The 27973-nt window shown below is 39.1% G+C and overlaps 2 protein-coding genes across 9 annotated transcripts in view; one reads left to right on the top strand and one right to left on the bottom strand.

The window, feature by feature from the left end:
• LOC122719713 (protein Fe65 homolog) overlaps nt 1-5489 on the top strand; it is a 117173-nt gene extending 111684 nt beyond the window's left edge. For 6 of the 7 annotated variants that reach the window (XM_043945773.1, XM_043945819.1, XM_043945801.1 and 3 more), the window contains one exon: nt 139-5489. The gene's annotated coding sequence lies outside the window, so the exon portion shown is untranslated. Of the gene's footprint in view, nt 1-111 lie in introns of all 7 variants that reach the window. The other variant, XM_043945783.1, reaches the window with a different exon arrangement.
• Nucleotides 5490-5636: 147 nt separating this feature from the next.
• LOC122719567 (bicaudal D-related protein homolog) lies at nt 5637-27317 on the bottom strand. 2 transcript variants are annotated; one of them, XM_043945507.1, is made up of 5 exons: nt 25127-27317; nt 10305-10637; nt 9023-9192; nt 8252-8573; nt 5637-7870 (listed from the first exon to the last, which is right to left on the bottom strand). In XM_043945507.1, the coding sequence occupies exons 1-5, from the start codon at nt 25364-25366 to the stop codon at nt 7247-7249; spliced, it is 1689 nt and encodes a 562-aa protein (XP_043801442.1). In that variant the 5' UTR covers nt 25367-27317; the 3' UTR covers nt 5637-7246. The 2 variants fall into 2 exon arrangements, with proteins under 2 accessions (XP_043801442.1, XP_043801449.1); XM_043945514.1 differs by having other exon boundaries at nt 5637-7867.
• Nucleotides 27318-27973: the final 656 nt, after the last annotated feature.

Raw genomic sequence — 27973 nt, 5'->3', positions numbered from 1 at the left:
TATCCGTAAAATAAAATAAAAAAAAAAAAAAAAAAGCAAAACGATCAAATAATACATTCTTTCACGTTCGATGAACGATACGATCGCCAATCATAGAACACTGTGTTGTAGTTGATTCCTTCGCTCGTTCCTTCACAGGAACTGTGGCCGCTGCCTGCTGAGCGAGAAGTGATCAGACACAAGCATCTACAGTCACCTCTGACCTTGAAATACTTCAGCGGATCGCCACCCAGTGCATCTCTCAGGTCACTCCTTTCGCCCTCTCTGGACAACAGGCGCATTCAACTGGCCCGTTGGGAGAGCAATCCTTAAGTGGAACACAGCCGCCACAGGTCAAGCCAACTAAAGAAGAAGAAAGAAAGATGAAAAGAAGAAGAAGAAGAAGAAAAAAAAAGAAACAAAGAATCGTATTCTTACGTTAATCGACTGAATCGTGAATTCTGCAGAGTGCTATACTAATTACCACAGCTATAGTGGACTACGCTTACGTGTGTCGATATGATGTTATGTATGTTACACGCAGTGTCAGACAAAAAGAAAAAATAAAAAAAGATAAAAATATATCGCCGGAGAAAAAAAGGCGTGAAAGTTCGTGGATTGGGGCCACGAAACTGGAGGCAGGATTCGCGTCCCTTAGGCGAATCCCTTAGGCGAACGGGATAATCCTTAGAGAGGAACAAAGATCAGCGTAGATCAGCGTCTAGATCGTGTTGCGAAAGTACGTTTCAGAGAACAGAGGGAATCCTGCAACGATTTGGGATAGAGATAGAGCGAATATCTGTATATATACGGAATGGTAATTTATCGCGCTAAATTTAATAAATTCGCTGGATTTAAAGGAAGTCCAGAGGAGGAGTGAAAGGGGAACGACGTGCGTGAGTGACGGAATGACTGAAGTAACGTTCTAGCGTATCCACGAGGCATTCGAAGATTGAAAAAGAGAGACAAACAAGCTATAGAGAGCTTAAATGTATAACTTAAATGTGTATTCTCGGATGTACAGATTAGAGAAACGAGACGAGGATGACCAGACCACACGAAATAAACACGTAATACACGCATTATATAGAAGAGACACGTATAGGAATTCACGCGATGGAACACACGAGTACTTACACGTGTGCATTATGTATATGCATACATTAACACAGACGCGCGTACAGATACACGGACACTTACTTACACGAGCAGGTAATAGGAAGTTTATTTTTTATGGTGAATTATAGAAGAGTTTGCACCTTTTTGAAACGAAGGCGATTAAATGTATTAGCGCGACCGTCCTTTAAATCCACGGGAAAAAAAAGATCGAGACGAATCTACCAAGCTATCGATTTTGAGATCGCAATAAGAAAACAGTATATATAATATATACATATATTTATATACATACATATATATATATACATATATATCTGTGTGTATATAAGTATATATTATTGTACGCACAATCGTTGTGCAATAACGCTAATGCCTACACAAAACGATTAACAATTTCATTCTGTTGAAACGGTGTAACGACTCGTTATCGTCATCGTTGCATCGTTGTCGTCGTCGTTGTAACGCGCCTCGCTGAACAAATTAATTATCGCTGAACTCCATCATACGCCCAGATACTGCAATGGCGTGAAAATTTTTAACGATAATAATAAAATTCCGTGTTTGAGAAAAAAGAATGAAAGAAAGAAAGGAAGGAAGAAAGGAAGGAAGAAGAAGAAATAAATACAACTTGCCAGCAGGGAGCTTATTCACCGCCACGACGATATCCCGTTCTCCGGAACGGTTCGAACGTTGACGCTTTGACTCTTGCACGCGTGTGTCACGCGATCACAGAGAGAAATAAATATATTGCGTACACGTATTTATTATCCGCAAACTCATTATTCGCACGTGCACAGCGTCGAATGCATATTTTTCACACGCGACGAACGTTTTCAAAGATACCTGAAAACTTGGAACCGACAGAGTTTTCACTTCCTCTGCACGTTCTTGTCAACGGAAATCGTATCACGTTTTCATAAAAGTTACGCATCAACGTATCCTGCGAATCATTGTGACAATTCTCGGAATCATTGTTCGCGAGATATACAAGACCACACACACACACACACACACACACACGAGCACGACATTCGAAAGGATACTCCAAGTTTGTACTCGCCACTGGGTCGAACGTCGAATCGTCGTCGACGAAGTGCTCGCGATGCCTAATGTCAATCAGTAGCTTAGAGAAACCCGTGAATAATAATTAATTACCCGTATGTACGTGTATCATCGTGCGCCGTTCGGTTCGTTTTCTATCGTATTAGCTTTAGGCAATTTTCCATACCAGCGCCGAATTTTTGCAGCAAATCGCGGCGAATTGTACAGAAGAAGAGAACGAAGAATAATGTCTACTTCGTCCGATCCTTGATTATTTTCGTACGATTACCTCGCGATTAGACACGTGACGATGTCGCGAACCGACGTCTCATCCACGAACGATTATATACGCTAATTGAGAAACAATGACCATCGTCTAGCTTTCATTCGCTCGTTCAATCGCGCTTCTCGCGTTTCACCGAAAACGTTCCTAAGAAAATAGCGCTACTCTGGTTTGGCTCTACGTTTGGTGCAAAAGAAATATCGCGACGAATAGAATAGGAGAAAATATGAAGGTGTTCGACAAATTGCTGTGCAACGATCCGGAACGAACCAGAGAGAAACAAGACGAAACGGGACAAGAAGCGGCAAAAACCCGTCGGCCGTTTACGTAACGATATATGTACTGTCAGTAAGAAAGTTAGCAACAGTAGGTCAGTGTTAATGTCCCGGAACGAGAGATTATTTTATTCGAAGGGAAAACGTTTCCGTCAGGCAGAATAAAAATCTCTCTCGTTGTCTCTCTTCTCGAAAGAGAGAGAGAAAGAGAGAGAAAGAGAGAGAGAGAGAAAGGAAGAAAAGAGAAAAGTTCTGATGACTCTCTTGCTCGCAGTGCATCTTGATCGTCCATCGATGACGGCCACACGTCGTGGGAGCCATCGTCATTGCAAAAGATACAAAGTTGTGCGGGACCCAGAACGAAGAGATATTTCTATGTAGCGTTTAAATAAGAAGGATATAGGGAAGAAGGTTGAGTGAATAGAGCATGAATGTGTAGAGAGAGGATGTAAGAAAGAGGAACGCGTGCGTGATGTAGAGTTGCTTGATGAGGGATTTTCATGTGACAATTATATCTAGATGAGGATGTAAGAGATAAGGGACAGAATCGCGAAGATGATTTTCATTCTTTGTATATAAGAAAAAAAAAAAAAAAAATACACGTTACGAGGATCACCTGCCTTTTACTGTAAAGAAGATGAGGAAGGAAGAAAAAAAGAAAAAAAAAAAAGAATGTGGAACGTTAACGAATGTTATTAAACGAGAGATGATAATTACTGCGTTCACTGAAACGCCTCCGTCTCTTGGCTGAATGTTATAAATCGGAAGAGAAAGTCTCCAAAAAGGGGGACAAGTATTATTGCACCGTGGCTCTTTTCGGAAAATTCCCTTTCGATCTATCCGCAGCTTCGAAATTTCCTTTCACCCCTTATATCTTTTTTGCATTCCTTCCGTTATCTGGTCACTCTCAATCTCTACGCGGATAGACTTGAGAACCATGTCACGAACAATAATTGAACACGGAATATCGCGCGACGAGGCCTCCCGTGCGACCCTAATTCCGGAAACACGGATCCCCTATTTTACAAAAAGAAAGAACCAGCAACGTTTCTTCTGCTATTGATATATCGTTGATACGATTTCTTGCTTTGATATACATATAAATATATATATATAAATATATATATAGTTGTTGAATTTATATTATCGTAACGTTAGATCGAGCGAGCGATCGAGGGTGGCACGAGACAGCCTCGAGGGCGCGGCGTGTGAAGATATAATGTGGTATGGATGTAAATATTATTATACATTCTCGTATAAAAATGTAATAAACCAAAGAGGCGAAAAGAAAGATCGAGAAGAAAGTTAAGGTTAGCATCGTTGCACCTATAAAAAAAAAAAAATTGAAACAACTGCATATTATTCAGGAGTATACTTACATACATACATACATACATACATACATACATTCATGCATACATACATATACACGCAACACACAAGCACATGCATTACACATAAAAGAAAAAACACATATTCACAAACTACACGTAGCTTAACTGTCTCCTTAATATAGGTGTTGACATGTCGCCAGGAAGGATACGAGAGTATCGTTGAAAATACCACTCGAGGATTGAAAGAAATGAAAAAAAAGGAGGTGGAGGAGGGTAAAGGAGAAGGGAAGCCACTTATAACTGACATAGAATAGTGCAAACCTAACTATATTTACTGTGACATGTAATATCCTTAATGACAAAAAAAAAATGCGATCTACTTGATAGGAGAGTTGTTCTGCACAAACACGATGCTTCATTGATAATTATAGTGTCTCTCTCTCTCTCTCTCTCTCTCTCTCTTTCTCTATCTCTCTATCTTCAAAAAATACGTACCTCTCTATACCTTATGGCAATTAAATGTATCCAACACGATATTTTCGATCGACAATTCGTTTCGGGAAATCGAGAACGAACGCTATCCGCGTTCGAACGCGAACGACTATCGTTTTACTCGATTCGAGCTCATCAAAGGAATCACGCATAGACACGCATCATCGAAGGATCATTCTAATTGTAATCACGATCATTATCATCGCCTCGATACAAGTATAGGGAATTCACAGTCATCGTCATGTCGCGTTAATTAATAAAAAAATAAATTCTAAAATGGAAAAAGAAGATATCACTATCACTGACTATCAAAAAAATGGAAAAACGAAGAAAAAAATATGAGAATAAGAGGAGAAGGAGAGGAAAATAATATATTCGTATAATAATGCTCGCGTGACGATCGGCTTTTGGAACCGTCGCGCGATCGATTAATTATTGTAACGTGGACGATAAAAAACGATCGATTTTTCCGTCGACGTTACGAAAAAATCCCAAGCGAGCGTCGTTATTAAGAGCAAGCCAACGAGATTCTATTTGGAACATTTTAGCCAACTATTTTACGTTCTTTCGTTTTTCCTTGGAATAGAATCTTGGTGTGCGCGCGTATCTTGAAACGAGAACAAGTTCTAAAAGGAGTGAGGAGAGAAAGAAAAAAAAACTGAACGACGCGTTTCGTTATATTCGACGAGTCCACGTGTCATTTTTAGAGCGTACGAAAGAACAAAACACTTTGTATGCACCTCCCGCCCCCCTCCCTCCCCCATTGTTCATGCCCATTTGTATTGCGTAGATGGACCGATCGATAATTATAAACGAACGTGAAAATACTATTATATATATAAATATATATTATATATATATATATATAAATATATATAAATATAAATATATAAATATATATATATATATAAAATATATATAAAAAAGCGACAGAATGAAACACTACTGTAACTACACCTGCCTCTTGTGAATAAATGCCTATTTGTTTCTTTTCAATCTCGTTGTTACTTACGCATCGATCGAACTTTTAAAAATTCGAAAAAAAAAAAAAAAGGATAATTACCTAATGGATCTAACTTAGCGGATATCATTTATTAGGAGACAATATAGATCCGTAAAACAGATTTTTATTAAATAAATATGTTGTCATAATCGTTCAAATGGAATCATACAACTATCGTACAATCTCGACGAATACAAATCGTCGATTACTAATTTACAAAGAAGGCTACTTGCGCGCGCGCGAATTGCGAGCACATATGCTGCGCAAGCGCGTTAAGTGATCCGCGAGCAACCGCTTCGTTGTTACTTAACACCGATCGTTAATTAAAGCTAAGCGTTCAGACTGGTTATGAAGAGAAAGAATGTCGAGGAACATCGTTGCGGTTGACCGACGTAAACGCGGGTGAAAAAATTTTTCTAGCATGTTATTGCACTGTCGTTGTGTAAAAGAATGTTAGAACTCACAGATTTATGATCGATTTCCATCGCTAACTGAACAACATCTTATCTTCTTACAATTTTCGAATCGTGTTAATTGGAATTTTCTGGTCCATTTGGACGGACGGACGGACGGTTGATGAATGAACGGTAAAAAGGGTTTAAAGCGAATTAAATAAGAAAAAATAAAACTCGAAAATATAAGCTTAAAATTCCCTTTCAAATTTCCAAAGTTCAATTTCATTTTCTTTTTAGTCGATTATATTATCGCCAATAACGATAGTGCCATCTTATATAAAAATTTATCGTAACAATGATAAAATGTACATATATATACTATATATATATATATATCCATATCACAATCAACGATAAAAGAAATTTCATTCTCGTAAAATCTAACGTAAGACACACGATTCTATCACAAACGTTTTAATATATTTACAACCACGAATTAAAAAGGATAGACTCCCTTTAGGCCGTGCCATTGCATCTCGCCCGATAAAAAAGAAACGGGAACGAGAATGCCGACTATAGTTTCGCTTAAACGTATCGCTCGGAATAATGATAAGTTTGTACCCGCGAATCCGGAGATCTTTACGAGAAGACGCCACTAGAGATCGTTCTTACCGTGGTAACAAGTCGTTCCACGATTACGGGAATGACGAGACGTTCACCCAAAGGGAAAAGAAACGTTCGCTAAGATATACTAAGTAATTTAAGTTTAAGTTTGCCGACTGGCGCTATTCTTCTTTTCTCGATCGTATGAACAATCCAAGAAGAAGAAACTTTCTTTCGTTGTTTCGAACACATACCGTGATATTTTATTTTTCGAGATTTAAATAAAACAAAAAAAAAAAAAAAAAGTAAAGCGATATATCTATCAAATATATATCTGTCAAATACATTTAGGAAAGGAAACATAATGCGAGAAAATCTACGCTAAGGAAGATAAAAGTCTCGAGATCGAAACACGATCTCGCGATCTTGCCAAGTAAGAGACGAGTTTTCTCATAAACTTGTCAGTTGATACAAATCGTCGTGAAAAACGATGCACGCAAAGCGCCTTTTATGGCGTGTTGCCGCTCGACTACGGATCCGATCTATCCGTTTCCAAACACGACGAAGAAATGAGCGGACGAATGGTCCCTGATACGCTAGCGCTACGATGAAAAGTATTGGAAAAGATCCCTTTTCGAGCGCAGTCTTCTTCTCTCACCGTGCAACGGCCTTTCTTTATTTCCATTTCGCGCGACAAATTTTTACGCGAATAGTCATTTTCGTCAAAAGAGACCGAACATCTTTTTCGACGAGCCGGTACTCCGTTTTTTCCTAGCTGGTGCCACAATTTCTGAATTTTCAGAGTTCGTAGCAGTGATAGAGCTCGTGACAGGCATCAATTTGCTTCGAACGTGTTCGTCGAGAAGAGATTGCATGTCCATCTGCCATTGTTCCAACTGTTGACTCAGTTCGATCTTCTGTTGGATAGCTTCCATCAGTTGGCTGTTAGCCTGCAGGACATCTATCCTCGTCTTCGCCAACTCCACCTCGGCCCTGTTCTTCCTGGCCACAGCTTGATCCCTGACCTTGTAAGCCTGCGTCAAAATTTCGTCCTTCGTCAACTGCGAGTGCTCCATATCGTCACGAGCTCTATCGCGTTCCTCCTTAACACCGCGCAATTCGGCCTCGCTCACGCTCAACTTGCTCGTCACATCGAGCAAAGCCTCTCCACGCCTTTTAAGTTCCTCTTGCGTCTGCTTCTGTTGATCCTTCGCGTTCTCCAATTCTTCCCGCACCCTGTGAAGTTCCACGGCCAAACCTAGCTCGCCGGGTGCCCCTCTGCCGGATAGAGCCAAGTTGTATACCTCCTCGACTATGTCCAACAAAGCACCGGGACAATTGGTCTGCTAGAAAAAGAAAAAGAAATGAATAAATAAATAAAAGAACCACTTGTGAGCATAATGCGCATTGAAACTCGGATCGATCGTGGAGAGATATCTCTGTCTCCCGGCAAATTGCAACGAATCTTATCGGAGCAGTGCAAATGAAAGCGACCGTGTAAACGAAATAAAAATACAAAAGCAAATATAAAGCGTTTTATAACGCTCGGAGGCTTGACTATCCGAGAAACACGCTCGATTCGTTATCTACGATCAGAGCGGGTGTTCCGATCGGTGAACCGAGCACGTCTCATCGAGTTTTCGTGGGCGTTCGACAGAGGTTCCCTGTAATGCGTTGCCGGAAACCGGAAGTCGGAACAAAAGGAGCGTGTTACGCGAGTCCCTTACCGAGCTGGGGAGAGTCTCTTGCCCGTTGGTGTTCGCCTCCTCCGCTTCCGCAGTGTTGTTGTTCACGATCACGAGCATGGACTCGTCGCAATCGCTCTGCAAACCCGAGTCGTCCTCTCCCCGCCTCAGATGGACGCACAACTCCTTCAACCGCTTCACCGCCCTCGCCACCTCTGCACGCAAATCCTCCTGTTCCCCCAACGAACTTCCGCTCTCCTCGCACTCCATCTCGGCCTGCAGGGACCTCGGTGGTTTCCGTATCGAGCCGGATCTGCCTCTCCTTTCCGCCTCGATGACCGCCAATGTCGCCGCCAGTTCGTCCCTGTGGATACGATCCATTAATGATCGAAACGTCGATCGTCCGCGTGATAAATCCGTTTTCTAAAAACCGAGCCAACTGATTCGATCGATCCGCCCTTACGTTTACACACCGATGTTTACCGCATACGGCGAACGATAAGCTCTCGTAAGCCGACGAAAGAGACAAACAAACGCGATTAGCTTAGAGAAAAATCGATCGCCCGCCACGACGAAGGTATAATATACCTTCCTCTGTTTCCTGGGAATATATTTCCTAGTACACGAATATTTTTATCCTCGAAAATGAGAAAAATTGTCGCTTGGAAATAAAAAGAAAAAATGCTCGCTGGATCATTATGAAACGAGATACGTATCCGAACGGATATCCAACTACTGTATACAAATATCGTGCATAAATTACATGATAAATACTTCTAGAAGATATTAAGTGAGAAAAATATTAAACCTCACCTTTCCCTTTCGGCTAGCTTCGCCCGGTGTTCCGCTTCGTGACCGAGCCGCTCCAAGGCCGTGGCTCTATCCTCGGCTTCTTCGAGGGCCGCCATCGCTCTCGCCCTCTCCTCCCGCAGCTCCAAGGACCTCCTCTCTAATTCTGCTCTTTGCGCGGACACTAGCTGTACCTGGAACACGCCAAAAACCCGTTGCGTTTATCCGACTCACCTCTTGTTCGATTTCCCTATTACGTATATCGTATATCGAGCTCTGCCAATCACCTTACCCGTTCCGTTCATAATTCCGCATATCTCTACTGTACACGTATCGCCGCATTCGCTGACGCTGCGCCACAGCGTCGTACACGTGACACGGCCTTAGAGCGCGTGCTTCCGGTTCTTTCGTAAGAAGAAACTGAACTGCGTGGCGCACGTACGTAATCGACGACGGTGTGGGATTCAATAGTATGTTAATTAACGGAATAGAGGTTTTGGGAACGGCTGGTGGCTCGATATCGGTAGCGTCACGTGTGCCTCTCCTTTCTGTATATACTTTCGACCTTGTAATAGATACGTGAAAGGGAATAACGAATCCTTCCTTCCTTTGGAGGAAAAGACTTTTTAACTTCCTGCGAGATTGAACAATTCCAAGGTCATCTCTCTTCTCGACGCGATCCAATTTTCCTCACGAGAATCGATATCAATCGACACGAATCGACAATAACGCGGGTAACGAGTAGACGGTTTTACACCGTCCAATGAGAATTGGCGAGCGAAGGGCATTTCCTGAAATTCGAGTTCGCGCCGTAAGTAAGAAGAGACGAAAGGGCGCAGGAGCGAAGGACGAGGGAAGTTAAGTCGATCGCCCAGGGTCACGGCTCGTTGTTATACGTTACTGCTCCCGTGACGCGGTGCATCGCGATCAACTTCTCACGATCGAATCGAATTAAGCGTACACGGTTCATTGATAATCGCGAGAATCATACATATTCATATACACGTTCCTTTATAACCGCCGGCGAACAATATCCATTAACCATAATTGGAACGGTAGAACGAGCAACACGGTTCCCAGAATAATTATTTATCCAACGACGATTCGTTAACGATCTTGGGGAAAAAGAAAAAAGAAAAAAATAAACAAACGAGGTTCGGATAATCAATCGTTGGACACGGATACACGTCAAAGTTAAGGGGAGGGTGGTTGCGTAATGAATGGCGGAGAACGGAAGGGAAACGGAACGATTGCGAGAGAGTGGATCCGCCGCTTAACCACGCTGCCAAGGAAACTATTAATTTACCTCGTCCCTGAGAACCTCCAAGCTACTGACGTGATCCTGGAGCGTGGTACTTCGGAGGGCACACTTTTCCCTCAGCACCTTGACCTCGATGAGCAGCTGCTCTTCCTGCTTCGCGGCTTCTCTCAGCTGATCGGCAAGCCTCGTGTTTTGCGCTGTGAGCTCGGCGACCAGGCTCGCCTGATCTCGTTCCGCCCGTCTCGCGCGCTCATTCTGCTCCTCCAATTGACTCCTCAGCGTCTCCACATCCGCCTGCAGCTCTAAATTTCTCGCCTCGTTTTCGCTTATCACCTCCTCGAGCCTTCGACGGAGTAGATGCCTCTCTTGTTCCAGACTCTGCGACACAACAAACAGCGGGAACGTTAAGACTATTATACGGGATCGATGAAAGCCAATTAGCAGGATATCCCGGTGTTTCGTCGTCGAAACTTTTTTTTTTTTTTTCTTTCTTTCTTTTTTTGTGTCACGTGTCGAAACACTGGAGCAAGTTTACGCTATACGTATCCACTAATTATCTCGGATACCTCGATACATCATTTCGTATACATCGACAAAAAATACTGCTGTACTTTCTCGATATCCTCGAAAGCTGCCGTTTATTCACGCAGGTTGATTCACGTAATAACGGAGAGAATATACGGAGGTTTTTTTGTGCAACTTATGGTTTCTTGCATATTTTCTTCATTATTCACTCTTCGTCTTTTTATCTAAGTCAGTGTTTTTTCCTCATCTTTTTCCTACATTTTCTCAAAATCTCTTTTTCCTCGTTATAAAATCGATCAATCGAATTTTAATTATATCGATGATCAGATGACGAATACAACAAGGTTATTTTCTTAAATAAAAAATTGCCTGTCGAAATATTCAAATTATTCCTCCCTCCGTGAAACGTTCACCGCAAGTTGGGAGACACTGAGTTAAACTCTCACGGACGTGGAGCTTCCAACTCCAGGAGACCAAGGGAAGAAAAAGGCATAAAAGCCTCGACGATATTGAAATGATAAAAAGGAAAGAAAGAAGGAAACAAACTGCGACGGCGGTCTACCTCAACGCCTGTTTGTAAAATCGACGACTGGAATCGCTTGGTTACCTTCGACCTCGAAACATCTCGATCGACCTACGAAGGCTATCCGCAAACGTCCCTGAGTAGAATATCGAGAAAGAGAGAGAAAAAGAAAAAAAAACAGGATTCTGTGGCGGCGTCTCCTTTCTCGAAATTCTCGTCTCGTTTCACCGGGTCCGCGTCATTCGTCGAATTTTAAAAAGATTGGCGATGATTCACCGTCTCGAACGAAACTCTCTCGCCTACTTCTCTCAGGTTCACTACTGCATGACTGCGGTGTGACTCGAGACCTACGAGGAGATCCGTAGGTGAAAGGACGATGTTTGGCTGTTTCGTAACGGAGCAAAATCTTCAACACTTTCATCATCGCGGACGTCGAAATCGTTGTCACGAATCTTTTCTTTCCTCCAATTACTTGATAATTCGATAATTTTCTCCGTCCGAGAGATTAAATTAATAACCACGAAATCGTATTATAATCGAAATCATTCTACTTTAACGATAAAGTAATCTGATTTATCGATTGGCTTCCACCTAAAATCGATAACGAATTAATTAAACGCCACGCATTTTGATTGATTTCCCAGCAATTACGAGCCATAATTCGAATTCTAATTACATTATAATTATCGTTAATAGATGTTTGATGCGCTTGCGTTTTTACGAAAAAAAATTTTAATTTGACTGGATCCGCGCAACGGTGGTGTATAGTTTTGCGGTACAAAACGCTATTGAGAAGGTAGCCGTAATGCAGGCCTGTACGTAACAATCGCACGGTTCGATGTCAGTGGGGTTTATCGAGCTAGAAGGTACGGCCTTGGTCTCCCGTGGTTATTCATCGACCTATCGTCCGTACAGCCACGTTGCTGCTCGATCGTTCAAAAATTGTCAGAGACTGGGGAATTATTATCGCCAGAATCAAGTCGTTAAATCTATCTTCGTAATCATCAATTCGCACGTGTTAAATTTATAAAAAACGACGTCGATCGTTTCGCGAACATTAATTGAGACTTTAATCTCAATTGTATCCATATCGAATATCTCAAAGTATTTTTTTTCTTTTTTTTTAACACACGTTGATACGTATATATATATATTATATATAATGGATTAACGATCAATACAACTCGACACAATTCAATTCGTACCTGGAAATTTGACAAGCATTCCATGGAATGTTTGATACAGTAATGTCGCTGTGAATGCCATTTTAACAATGCCCATTAGAGGCTATGTAACATACACAACAATTTTATTGTCCTCTCTTGTGAAATAACCTTTATCTTTTCCGGTTTTAACTTAAACGGTCGAAGCCCCACCGATTATATCCGCCTCGAGGTGGCTAAACTCTCTTCTCGAATGCGCAAAGAAAAAGAGAGAGAAAAAAAGGAAAGAAGTGGAAAGACGAGATAAGTGCATGCGCGGAGAGGATACGGCAAAAGGGACAAAGCACGGACGGGACTGAAAGGCAAACACGTGTGTGATGCATATAGGAGACGCGTGTGCACGTTTTTTTTTCATAAGGTATGTAACAACGGCCGGAGGCAACTAGCGGAGATCCATGACTCACGGATCTCCATCCCGTTCCCTGCGAGTGTTGCTCCGATTGCGCTTTTTTTTTGTCGATCACGCTATTAATAAACGTTTTATTTGCTTTCGCGCAATTTCATTTTCTAAAATATTTTTATTTTAGCCGAAAATATTCTTCGCTTTTTTCACTAGTCTTCAAGAATTTTTCCCGCTCCAGATACGCTATATTATGTACATTTAATATTGTATCTTATCGTAATTCTTTTTTGTATATGATATTAAGAGATCGATAACATCGATATCCAACGAGTACGCAATTTATTAATATCGCGTGGGATGAATCATAGATAAACGGGAATTACAAGTTTTATTAGTTATCCATCTTGCAAATTTAAACATCTATTACTTTCGATTAATTCTATCTGTTTGATTGCAAACTACACGTGTACTATTATCCTCGAGCATACCGGCATGGATAATTGCAAACACCTTGTCTATCATTGTGAAAACGTACACGTGACACGTGTGTACGTTGAATCACGAACCACGTTCGACGTTTCAATCCTTCTCGTTATAGACGTTTCTAATGTTAACTAATGTCGTTATCGATGAGATACCATCCTTGCGAAATATTTTTATTAAAACATAAAATTAATTGACAGGAGACGCAAGAATGATTGCTTCGTCTCTTAAACGCGTTGCATCTTGTGTGAAACATTTTTAATCGAGTAGAAAATTCTGATTAAAACGATCGAAAACGCTTGCGTGTAAAACTTGCAAGAGTGTACGACAGAGTCTTATCAATAACCTATCTCGATCGATTAAAACGATCCAAGATTTCGTTTCAAAACGAAAAATTCGATTTCGAACTTCTAGATAAGAAATTTTGTCGAACAAATTTTGTCTCTCCGAGGTATAAATAACTCGGAGTTACAAGTAATATCATCCACGAAAAGATGTTCTAATTATATACTCCATGGCCGAGCAATACATCTTCCGGCACACTTTATCGGACTTCTAATTTAATGGCTGAGCTCCTGTCGCTTTCTGCTCGAAGAAACAGACATCCGCTCCGATGGAAAAGGAAATAACCGAAACGAGGAAGCAGAGCGAACAGCGACTGGTACGAATGGACGCGAATCTTCGATTTATCGTACCTCCACCCGAGGTATCACGTGCTCATCGTTTCCTCCCTTATAATATGGAACGACAACCGTCCATCACGTGGCGGAAACAATTTCGTCGATCCTTTGAGAAGAAAAAAAAAAAAAAAAAAAAAAACGTGTAAAAAACACGACTCGGGCAAAAATTTTGAAATGCTGAAACGCGCACTTGCACCTTCTCGCCAACGAGAACATTAACGATCCGCCAATTGCGAAAACGAAATGACGAGCCGTGTTTTTCAGCGTGTGGCAATCCCGCGTATTTCCTTCCTCATTGCACAGGTAATCCTCGCACTGCGTCTAATTTAATTACACGGGTAAGGCCTTCCCCACGACGGGACATCCTTCGTCCCGCGTTTCTCGGTTCCGTTGTACCGTTGTAGGAAATAAAAAAATTAAAGAAAGAGAAGGAGGCAGGCAAACCTCGCGACATAATTGCGACGTGATCGTCGAAAGAAACGAATCGTGGTGACACTAATCGTGACTTAATTACAGGAAGGAGACAAAAGGTTTAACAATTAACAACTGTAATGTGTTTTTTTCCTTTTTTTTGTCAGCTATGATATCGATACGTGTTTTATCAAGAAAATTTTATTAGTTTTATCGTTAATTTCGCGATGGAAAAAATAGTTTGAACGGAGTTGAAAAAAAAAAAAACTTTTTTTTGCATTTGGATTTTCTTTCCTTTGGATGGAAAAAAAAGGAAATCATTTTCTTTTGTCATCTAACGCTTTACGAGCTATTGCACTTCCATAGATAAACAATTCTAGATAAATATCGATGGACTTGGTTCACGATTAATCGAATATTATCGATATTTTCTCGCTCGCATGCCACGGATATAAGTCACGTTTTATCGGGAAAAAAATAGCTAGATTATTTCATAATCGCGATTTTCATTGGTGGAATATAAAGCAGTGAGAAATATCGCGATAATCGCGATTTAATTGGCATTGCACTTCGCGGTGACGCATTGTCGGCTGGCTTTTGGCGTTCACTTTCCCTCGGAGAAGAAAACGATTATGCGAGTTGAACCTTCTCGGAAAGGAGGAGGAGAGGTAGGAAAAGGCTTGTAATAAAGAGGCAATGGCCCGTGACGAGCCCGGCAATGATCGTACGTAGTTAGTCGCGCAACAAAGTCCATCCACGTGTTGCGCGATCTGCTCTGGGCCGGTGAATTGAAAATACGTAAAAATGGAATTGGATAAGTATTACGCTATTTAAAAAATCGCCGCCTTCCTTTCACCGTTGCCCTTTGATAGACTGCATTGACCTTTTACGCTTCGAGCGGAATGTATGACTAATGTTTCTATTAAAATTATTTATGAGATCTCGTAAGTAAAGCGTCCCGTTTAAATCGATCCAAACGCACTATATTAGCTTGGAATCTAAATAAAACGAAATTAAACGACGTGAAATTCAATACGATAATCCGAACGATTATTTTTTCGATATCGTCGAGTAGATTCGAATGGAACACCCTGTACATGTGCAACAACTTGCTCGATGGCATAACCGGTTTTCCGTGCCTAAAGAATTTTTTTCAAATTTTGTCAACCGAACTATCGTTTCAATTTGGCGCGCAAGAAGGCGCAGTCTCAATTTCGAAGAAATTAAAAAAGAAAATAAAAAAAAGAATGGAGGATGAAATTAATAAACGGTCGCGATTCTCGCGTGACAATGGCGGCCGGATAATACCATAGCCGGATATGTCCATAAGCATTAACACGGACGAGAGGAAAGGAAACCCGTGGCGATCGGTGTAAAGCGTTGTGTAATTTCTCCCGGGTCTATTGCGGTCGGAATATCGGTTCATCAGAGAAAGAGCGGCTAATTGGATCGAAGCGTGACTCTTGTTCGATTGCATTCGACCGCTCTCTCAAGAATGTTTCCACAGTTGTTGCTTCAATTCCTTGGTCGCGATTCCTCGCTCGAAACCTCGACGGCAAGGGGCACGCGATATATTTTCGTTCAAGACGTACGCGGACGCATACGTTCTCGACGTGTAAGGCGTCGTGTAATTAGAGCCACGTGAAAAACAGAAGCAGGTGCGATGCGTCGTTCGAACGTAACGATTGCTTCATCGACACTCGATAATCTAGGTGGAAACATGGCTCGACCCGTTGCGTTGTTTAATTGCGCGCACAATGTACCTAACCAACTTTGATATCGCGTTATCGTTTTACGTAAGCGACCGCCTCTCACCGATCTGCTCCAAGGTACCACGAAACTCGCCTCCAATATTCACGATCGAATATTCAATCCGGTGTGACGAATCGCGGTAAAATTTTACTATCTCTTAAAACATTGCGCAATTTTACTAGAAATCGTAGGTAAGTAGAAACGATGAAAGTGGATATATTTGGCGAGTTTGAAATATAAGTTGGAGGGAAAAATAAATTTCCAATGTTCCGTTTTCTGCTTTGCCTCTCAACGAGCTCGTATCTATGTATCTCGAAACTAGATACACAGTCGAAATTCTCGATATCTGTACGTCTATTCGGTGGCGAGGAAAATTAAATTTCGCGTGGAAGGAAAGTGGATCACGAGATCATTGCGGGAATGCGAGCACAATGCTTTATTAACGACTATATTCAACACAACAGTGGCGAACTCGTAGCAATCTGCGCTCGGAATCGAGGCTGTTATTAAGTCATTACTGGAAGAAGGCTCCCGTGGAAATTGCGCAAACCGCTTGATAAAGGACACGTACGAATAGCAGCGCGTATTACGCGAGCTAAATTGCGATCGATGATCGAAACTCGTTGGAAATGATCGAACAACAATGTTTGAAATTTTCTTTCTTTCTTTCTTTCTTTCTTTCTTTCGAAAAATTTCACTCCGTTAAATTCCGATTAATCGAAGATATTTCGTCCAGCCAGATTGGGATCGTGATCGAGGCTGGATTCGAGGTTAAGAAACACGATGTCGGTGGTTTAAAACCGCTTTGGAGTTGGAAAAGTAAGAGTGGCGATTATCTGCTATGGAATTCGTGAAAGTAGAAGGTAAGTATGCGATTAATAAGATTAGAGGTAGATTACAAGAAACTAAAAGAGGCCGGTGTGTCGTAATCGCGTCACCGACGGTAACTCGCCGCAGCGTCCTTTCGCGGCTATTATTATTGTTTACAAAACTTATGTGACTCACCGGCAATTAAAACGATATTGAGTAACAAAGAGTTTGCGGTTCGTGCACCTTTCGAAATGTATCAAGGCTGCCGCGATACTGGAGTACGTCCGAAGCTTTTATCTTGATTCTCTCGGATCGATTCCCTCAGGTTTCATCAACGTTTGAAATTTTCCGAGAATTTTCTGCGTTTTTTTTTTTTCTTTCTTTCTTTCGAAAAATTTCACTCCGTTAAATTTCGATTAATCGAAGGTATTTCGTCTGAGCCGATTTGGATCGCGATCGAGGCTGGATTCGAGGTTCAGAACTAAGTCAACGATGGTGTGAAATATCATCTAGAAGAAGAAGCAAGACGACACCTGACGCTTCTTAGGTTCTTTAATGCCACTCGCAAACTATGTGATCGTAGATAAATCAACCGCTCGAGTAAAACGAAATAATCGATACGATGGTACGGAAACAAAAAACAAAAAACGACGACGAGAAGAATAATTCTCCATTGAAATTGTCAATGATCCGTTATTCTTTCACGCGTGATCTACACGCTTCTGTATGCTCATCTGACGTGGTGGCGCCATCGATTGAAATCGTGGGAAATGAGGAAACAGTCACAGAACCGAAGCGACACTTCCACCGAGAAAAATCGGTCTTATCTTATTTTACAATGGTCCCTTAAGCGGTAAACCGCGTCTCGAGAAACGAGCGTACCGATCTCCCGTTTCAAATCGTTATTCGACACCGACAGGTGAGAGTGCACGCACTTTATAATACACGCATCGTACCCGTGCTACTATATTATGAGAACGAAGGAAAAACCGACGCGATCCGAGCATGTAACCGCTAAATTTTCCCTGTCGTCAAGTTGGAGCGCGCGCGCACAATTGAATTAACCTAGAATACGAAGAAAAAGGAAAAGAAAAGGCGATAATTAAGTACCACTTCTTCCAGTCCAAGCTTTCAGAAAATTTCTACCGTGACTGTTCGTTTTTGGAGAGCATCTGAAACATCAATATGATTTCTTATTCAATGATCGATTTTCCTTGTAATAATTTGCTTTCTCCAAACTTAAATATACATAATCTACCTACTTATTATCCACGTTGATCCTGAACCAGGCGTGAAATTCATAAACCAAAATAACGAGAAACTTATGAAAGTTCGTCTAAGTTAAAATCTTAGAGGAGACATCGACCTACCATCGCTCCCGTCATTTTCACGTAGCCTCCAAACCCGTGTGCCTTGTTAGAACGTCACGGTACATTTGTGGTTTGGCGCAAATTCACCGTCAAATCAATTTCACTGCATCTCGACTCGTTTGCAAGGAAATAGCTCGTGGAATGGGCGCGCAACCACGCACATTCGCTCACAGTTCGCTCGTTCCCCGATCTCTACGAGCACCCACTCCCGAGGAACAATGGGGAAAGATAACGAACGAGGTGTAACAAGATTAAAAACAGACAATTGGAGTTTCCGACTAACGGTAGAAGAAGCTCTTAACTAGCCTATTTCGTGACAAACAGCGGTGAACTTCTTCTTCTTCTTCTTCGCTGTTTTAATCTTGCCTCTATCCGTGTCTCTATCCTCGCCTCGAGTTTGCCTTCTCGTGCCAACCAATTGTGTTCGATTTGTACTCCTGCTAAATTCTAAAGAACAATATCGTTATTTTATGATCCGATATATAAACGCAATTGATTATGCCAGCTTGCAACGAGGAATCATCATGGACGAACGAGAAAAAGGACGAACACGAATCCACCTAGATATCAAACTAACGGTATTTAATGTTTCTCCAACGATTGCGTGATATTTCTTTGAACGATATTTCGACGAAATCCTTTCGATCCCGTGGAGATACAACGTTAGAACGTTAACCTGATTCGAACGAAACGCCTACGATACGATCGTTTCTCGAAAAAAAATTTCTTGATCGTTTAGTTGAGTGTTTTCTTCGGACAGAGAGCACGCGACCGAGAAGCTCATTTAAAACGAGCTGTTGAGAACACGAGTGCCCTTTCGACTCGAGTTTCAATGGTGTCGTTAAAAAAAACTTTCACTATACAATCGCGCCGTTACTCTAAATGCTCGAAAACTCTAAGACAATGTTCGTCTCGCTGGAATTCATGGGAAAAATATGTAATATTTATCGATGTTTCGAATGAACATTAATAACATGAATAATAACAACGATTATGGATCGCCCCGAACGAAAATGAATTATCGTTTTTCGCGTGCATTTGCACAACGAGAGATAACAAGAGAGAATTAATAATACTAACAACAATTTATTTACGTTCCTTTTCATGCGCCCGTAGGTAAACAAGCCGAGGAAAGAGGGTAGAACGTTCCTCCAAGTCACCAAGAAGTAACGGTTCGTTTTTTCGAGGACTTCCGGTTCTTCGCGTCCTCCTAGGTTTCGAATCGCACAGCTGCAAACGATTTCTTCTATTCTATGGCAATTTCTGCCTGTGATCTGGGAACCATCATTGTAACGCAATGGATATTTATTTTTCCCTTCGTGAAAATTATACGTATCTGTCTTTGAAAATCACTCCGCTACGAGTTGGTTCAATGCTATCTCTCGGCTGCTAATCTCCTCATTTGAAACTAACTTCTTCGCCAATCCCTGCTGGGTCAACCGTTCGGAACAAAGCTGGAAATACCCTTACTTAAGAAGGCTGGCTCACGACTTCGTATGAAAAATGAGTCCTTTGTCGAAAGCGAGTTTTCCTCGAGTCATTTAGGCAAAGAAATGGTCCCGGATCTTAAACAGATATATAAGCAGTCGTAGCAATCTACCTGAGAACGCAATTGTTGAAAAGTTGGCCGACGCCAGCCGTACTCGGCAAAGGGAAACTCATCGAACTTTCAAAGGGAATAAATGGGATAAATGTTTAAAGGGAAAGGCAATGTATTCGCGTATAATCGTCAAACAACGACGATCTCACGACGCATTTTCCTGCCAATATTAACCTTATAGTGCTAAATTCTAAAATACTCGACGCCTCTACTAGGAGCGGAGCCGTGGCTACCTTCGTTTCGCACTTTCTCACACGATTCTTGAGGAATTGTATAATGGACCGTTGAAATTTCCCATCGAATCGGGGAACAATGAGGCTAATTATGTTACGTTGTTGGAACGAATTATTTTTAATGTTTACCATTTAAAGAGTTTCGTTAAGATTAAATTAATTTACTATCTGTCGATAATTACGTGTCTAGACAAATTGTGTAATATATATATATATATATATATATACATATATACACAGTTGTTACAGACGATGTACGTAGTATATTTTATTGTCATGACTTCTATACATACCATTAAGCGTGCAAATTAATTCGATATTGTTTAAGAAAATATTAATATTTTATGTATGGATCACGGTAATATTATTAGTCGTTGCAAAATATTCTCCATTATTCAATTCTAATCGCGTGAAATTGCGTAAAGGCAAATGACTTTCCTTCAAAATTATCATCGCTTAAAAATATCTCGGTTTAAGATGAAAACGAAATGAATCTAAAAATCTTTCTCGTTTATTCTTCCATCATGAATGCATAAAGGATAAAAAAATGTCTGGTATCGAAAAATCACGAAGGCTGGAGAAACAATTTATTCATCTCGCGGGATGAATAAATCTTTAACAGATAGAACAACGCCACGAGTAAACAGTCGGATCGCTTAATTCGCGCGAGCACTAAATTCTCGGATCACCGGCTGCGAGGAGCTCGTGGAATCTTAGCTTTCTAGATCTTGGCTGTGCCAACCGTGTAAGTGGCGTTTTTTATTGTCGACACGGTGCCGCGATTATTCTGCCACCGCTTTCAGACCACCAATTATACAATAACGAGAGGTAAACTTAATGGCTCGATTTCATTGCTACTGTAACCCACTTTTTTTTCTTTCGACAGTATCCGTTGACAATGGATCAAAAATTCTGTCCTTGAATTATCACACCATTCGTTTTTTTCTTTTTTTTTTTTTACATATATTTTTAAATTAAGTTCAAATTCTTTAAATTTCTACTCATATATATTTGTGATTATTTATTACTATAAGAGTGAATTGTTATATAATTCTACTATATATAACACAATATAATATAATTCTTGAATCAAATTTACGATGTATCGTCTGACCAATTAAAGTGCATATTAAATTCGTTAAGCGAGCTCATTTTAATCATTCGTTAATAAATCAATTTTTTTACCATTGTCTTTTAAAGCGTAATCGTGGGTAAATTAACGAGACTAATTGGTATTTGAATTTCAAAATTTCAAAAACTCTTCCGTGACTAAGTGGCGGCGTTTCAACGCTTCTTCAACCACACGCATTCATTACCTCTCTTTTTCGCTATTAAAATTCTTTTCCCTCGATTATTATACTATTTTTCGTTGTTCAGACACGGAAAGATTGCCATAGAGTTTCGAAAGCATTGTTATTGAATAATCGCATACCTCAACGCATCGACTGCCAATTGGTCGTCGAATTGTGGATAATTATCAATCGTATATAATTATATACATATATATATATATATATAAAACTTCATATATATATATATGAAACTAATTGATAAGATTTCGAAAAACCAATAAACGGGGATTAAAGTTGAGAAAGTGAATTGATCAAAGAAATCGTCATCCGATTATTAATTACTAGTTAAAATGCTTTCTAGAGGCTTTACATAATCGAACTTTAACGATACGTGCGATAATACCGGATACAATTGTACTCTACACCTGTAAAAGTAACATGAACGAGTCTAATTAAAGTATCCGGAAACGCAACATCATGCCCGTTCGATCAAACGCATGCCATATAGGGGCGTCATGCGAATCTTTTTTTTTTTTACAATTCTTAAGCACACTTGTATACCTACGCCTGAACGTATTCGCACGAGTTTGTGTACGATCGTTTACAAACGAGAAGAGAATCGTGAAAGTGAAACTATTAAGGTGGCGGAGAGTTAATGAAAGAAAAAAATTGGAGAAAAAGAAGAGAAAAAGGATTGATGCATGCACGATTTTATTTTCTCGACTGAGTATTCCTGAGAATGTACTTTAACATTGTTAATTTGTGGAATATTCGTTGACGTGTATACGTTAGCATAATGAAGAGAGAATAGGCGGACAGCCATTTAACGATACGATACGATTGTTTTTTTACAATGATGACGATGTTTCTTTGTCGCGAGGCCTTGTTACGTTTGCATAATTATCGGCACATGAAATATCTTTTGAATATTTTTTTCTTATTTTGGGGAATGCAAATGCATCTTCGCGGAACTTTCTGGCGCGAATAATAATTATATCCGGAAGGAAGGCGGAAAACACGTAGATCCGTTCGAAAGGAAGCACACTCGTTTCTGGAATGCATCACGTAAAAAAGAATCGCGAAGAATCTGTACTGTTCGCATGTTTTGTCTTTCTCCAAGCCCCCAAAATAACTGTGATTTCCTCGAAATAAAATTGGAACAAAAAAAAAAAAAAAAAAGAAATCGCATTCCGATATCGAAATTTTCCTAAAAATATTTCAATAAACGAAATTCTAAATCCCTTGTTTTAAATCATTCGACGTTATAGTCGTTTACTTTTTAATCTTTTAAAAACGTTCCTTCATTCTCAATCAAGCGATCAAAAAAATTTCAAAATTCCAAAACGACGAAGTTTTGTAGTAACCCAGTGAACTGGATCCCGGTTTACAAGCGTGAACAAGGCGCCATGTATAACCGAAGCATTGTAACCAAAGACAAAAGAAAAACAGAGGAGTGCGCTCATGGCGTGTTCTCCGGAGGTCAAAAATACGGTGACAGGTAAAACGCGGAAAGATAGGCGAAGAAGCGGGTACGCGGGCAGGCAGAGCGTGATGCCGGGCATTGTCTTTGACGTTACGTTGCCTAAGTGACTTGTTTCCACGCTTTCGTGGCTTTCTGTCCACGTACGACTACCTACCTACTTATTCCAACTCGGCACGTTACATGTCGTCACAACACGCGGAGAACTTATTTCGAAGAAGAAGAGGATTAATAAACTTCTTAAAGATAATTGGAAGAATTGATTAAATGAAATATTATGTGTTCTCGAGTAATTCAATTTTATATTTTTTCGATCTCAAAACGATTGCGTATAAATGCAACGATCACGCGTTGAATATTTTATGCAAAAAGATTGAAAATGATATTATAAAATCAAATAAGATGCTCTAGAAAGTAATAAATATAATATAGAAATATTCGTGATTATAATATATTTTCAACTACTTCGCGAATATTCAAGTTTCTTTCCTCAACTTTTGATTGCTCGAGCATTATTTAACAGAGTGATGTTAATGAAGTTTTCACAAGTAATGCATACGAGAGGGTGATTCAACGATGAATAAAACTATAAATAATGAAGAACTTTTAAATTCTATTCTGGAATTTCCAACGATGTTATGACAATTCGTTGTAACATACTGCGAATATTTTTTTTTTTTTTTTCATTTTTTCCTCTATATCATATCGATCACAGTTATCGAAAGTGAAAAGTAACGGCATTAATTTCAAAATAAAAGCATCGTTTCGAACGTGAAAGCGACGAGATGAAAAATGAAATCGGGGAACGATGTAATTTTACCAACGATGATACGATTCTCAGTGTCAGCGTTCCTATTATTTTTCGCGGATAAATTTATCGTTGCCGCGATCTGGACCCCATCATGACGCTTGTAAAAAGTCCATTTGTAATTCAGAACCGTGCCCCGTGACCCGATTCCAGCGAAATCCGTGGAGAAACGTCTGTTCGCGAGCGAATGTACATTTCGACTTTCATTTTTCTTCGTTTTTCTTTTTTTTTTTTTTTTTCCTTTTATTTCGTTTTATTTTTCAGAGGACAAAGCATGAAAACTTCCTAGCAAAGTGAGGAAGTGAGGAAAACTTTCAAGATGTATACACGCAATACGAATCAGTGATTATAAATAGGTTAATAAATAAGTTATCGCTTGAGTCGGCTACTTCAGGAACTCTAAACGTTTCACTTGGTTGTTTCAGATTAAAAATATACTTCGAAACAAAATAAATGATTATCAACACAGCCATTTTTTACTATCAATTGTTGTTATTGTTACACATTTGGAAATAATTTTCATCCAAAATCTATTTTAAAGGTTTACTTATATTATATTATTATATTATATTATATTATATTATATTATTTTATGTTATTATGAAAATTTGTTCTAAAAAGTTTTTATTTTATTTTCAATAATCAGGTTAATATTACACGTTTATCGTAAAAATACGCGCCTTTTCAAAATCATACGCAATGAACACAAGAGTGTTAAGGTCGTTTTTATGATAAGAATTAGTAGTAAAAGATTACTACTTTTTTAGAATGATCTGGACTTAGTATAACTGAGATCTTTTTTTAACGTTCTACGCGTTTACTCGCATCGTCATATAATCTATTTATAGATTAATTAAAAATCTTTTTTTATTCTATTAATACGAGATGATACGGTGACTCCCTTAATGCGAGTTTTCAACGTAATGAAACGGTGTGTAACCAGTCCGTGTGAGAACTATAGAAGCAAACCACGCCTCCATGATTAATCTAATAAAATCTTTCTTTACGCAATGCGAATCTGCCGTTAATCTTTCGACGAACTGTTATTAGTATTACTTTCAATTACCGTCGATTTCATTGAAAATTAATTTATCAAAAGAAAATAAATTTTTCATCCTATATAAATTCATTTTCATCAAGTAAATTATCGTATATTCATCAAGTATCTTAATCGTATCTAATCGATTATCAAATATTTTATTTATCTTTCACGACGCAAATTGATATAATAGATAACAAATTATGTTGCGTGTATTGCTCAAAATTCTGTCTAGCAAATATAATGGAAATAAAATAATAGATTAATATCAAAATGAAGAATCGTAAAAACTTACCTCTAATTTTGTCGAGTACTCTTCAGTGAGGACTTCGCTCTGTCTAGTTAATTCTTGATTTCTTTCCAAAAGTGCTTTACCCAATTCCGCAGCTAAAACAAGATCTCTGTCGCGTTTTTTTAGAAGTTCCGCTGGATCTTCGAGATCTTCTTGATCTAGGGAATTTCGTCGCGCCTGGAGATCGGATATCATATCCTCTAAAGCATACGACTCGGGATGACCGTCCTTTTTTGGTAACATCGTGCTCGCGAATTGTTTCACGTTTGTCAATTATCGTTCTAATGTCACGTGTCACGCTGACGCGTGACTTTTATTATTGTTCGTAATAATGACCCATGTGAAACCAGGTGACTAAATGTCTACACGTCAGAATCATTTATAACGTTCGAATGTGAATACGTAACGTTCGAATTAACATGGATAACTCGAAAAAACTCGTAATATGAATTGAAGACCGCGATATTCGACTTGAGATTGATTGATATTAATAAATAAATACATATCTAAGATTTCATTTGAAGCTTGGCGTCATCAAAATATGTTCTTTCTATCGAAATAAATCGAGAATAGAAACATATGGTATTCAAGGTTGAACGTGTATCAAGTTCTCAACAAATGATATAAATTGTTTAAGCAAGATTTTTAATTCTTTTTTTTTATATGATTAAAGATAACGCTTATCGATTGAATCAAAAATATTCGGTTATACATCGCTTGATTATTACGCACATTGATTTAAAATTTGTTTCGAAAATGCAATTAAAAGAATAAAAGAATTGATCACTCATTCGTAATTCATAACGTTCACTTTTAAATGAATTGCACATCATGTGTGATAATAAGAGCTATGTAAAAAATCACTTTTTCTCTCGTCCCAACTCGTACGCATTATCCAAACAGGTTTTCTTGTCAATCGGTGAAATCTCATAACCGGAAACGATCAGCTGTGATCACACTCAGCAATATAATCGTTTATTGAATATGTTACTTTCATAAATTGTATCCGATACACGATTCAACGCATGCACGCACATAAAATCAATTCACTTGAAAATATTCAAAGACAGCGTGAAATATGTTGCGACAAAATTGCAGGTTAATATCGATCGATTTAATAATTGTTATCAATCGATTGTCAAATTAATATCTTCTAACATGAAAAACTAGGAGAATTGTTACGGGACTAACTAATTCCGTTGTTCTGCTCCGTTTCCTTGTTACACGCAAACATAAAGACAGCAACGATTCCTTCTTCTCCGATAGAAAGTCAACAATGTAACCATGCTTCAAAATTAACAACATGGATATAATGTTCAGATGTAGCTTCTCTATTATTTTGTTTACGATTATTTCCAAGTATAACATACATATAGAAATTATCGCACTATTCACTACAAACACGTAAATAAGTGATCGCTATCGATGCACGAATCGCACTTGACTGCTAATAAAATTTTCGATTTAACTTGCATTATAGAATCCAATGCTACACTGATATATCAAAGTCAATAGTGGCGTCTGTTGATTGCACATATATATGGATATCCATGAAATCTTCACAACGTAACAAATGCTGATACTTGTTTTGAGTTGTCCTTATATAAATGTGACGTCAATGATTGTGTTTGAAATTCGAGATACATTAAATTTGATGAAATTTTCTTGTATTTCGTGCTCAAATATAAATCGATCGAACGAAAATGATTTTCTTTTCAGCAATAATTATCCTTGAATTTCCTTTCTGTTCGGCAATCTTGACTGGTTCAAAGCGTCACTGTAAACTCACTTTTGCAAGAAACACATGTAAAAGGACACAGACACGCGAGGCGACCAGCTCGCCGCACCGTGGTCGGCCAGGTAGTGACTCACTAGCCGCCAGTAGAAAATAAATATTACGGAATCGTGCGCCGTGCTTCTCAGCCAGGTAGATCCTCCCACCTCCGAGGCTTCGGTTGAAAGTTCTACTCGTTCCGCTATGAAAACGTTCGCTCACACTGTTAAATTCGATCCACGATGCAATTATCTCAATTTTGGTCGTTCATATTGCCACCGATGCGATTAATTATCGTATTTGATTTATCTTTTGATTAATTTACGTATATCTCGCATAACATACAAACGATATTCACTTTTTTGAAAAATAATAAGTACATAAGCAAAATAAAACGCGGGAAAATAAAAAAAAAGTACAACGATTTACGAACACGAAACAATCAACCTATCGACCTTTCCTTCTGAAAGCATACTAACCTCTCCTTTGACTGTACCCACCACTAACGTTATCCCCACTACTTGACCCACCTGGTCGAACCGCCACCTGACTCGATCTCATGAAATCTATGGATCGTGTTTAACATATGATCCTCCTACATTTTCTATTGTTATCGATGTATTATATTAAAATAAATATTTTTTAAAATTCTTTTAAATTTTGTCCATTATATTATTTATAATATATATATAATAAAATGTCATATAACAAAAATACAATCAAATTGTACTATATACAATTTTAATACCACAATATAAATTGTCTATATCTTTTCGAGAGTTAGAAAATATTCATTTCGTGCAAAATCATTCAAATTTCACTATAATTATATAAAAAAAAAAAGGTATTTTTACGAAAAAAGAAGACAATATTATTATAAAGCATTTTACAAACTGCATAGTAATCAAACGATTAAAGAAGAAGTGTACATATAATAAAAAATAAGTAATATTAGAAGATGTGCGATATTAAATATTCTAAGTAAATATTTATCAATTTAAATGTATATACAATATAATAAAATCACTTATCATCAAACGACATACATATTGACTAATATCAATGATTTTCCAAAT

This window comes from Apis laboriosa, unplaced genomic scaffold (assembly GCF_014066325.1).
Source record: "Apis laboriosa isolate Shangri-la unplaced genomic scaffold, ASM1406632v1 scaffold11_cov152, whole genome shotgun sequence".
NCBI lineage: Eukaryota > Metazoa > Arthropoda > Insecta > Hymenoptera > Apidae > Apis > Apis laboriosa.
This window is presented reverse-complemented; position numbering and strand designations above follow the sequence as displayed.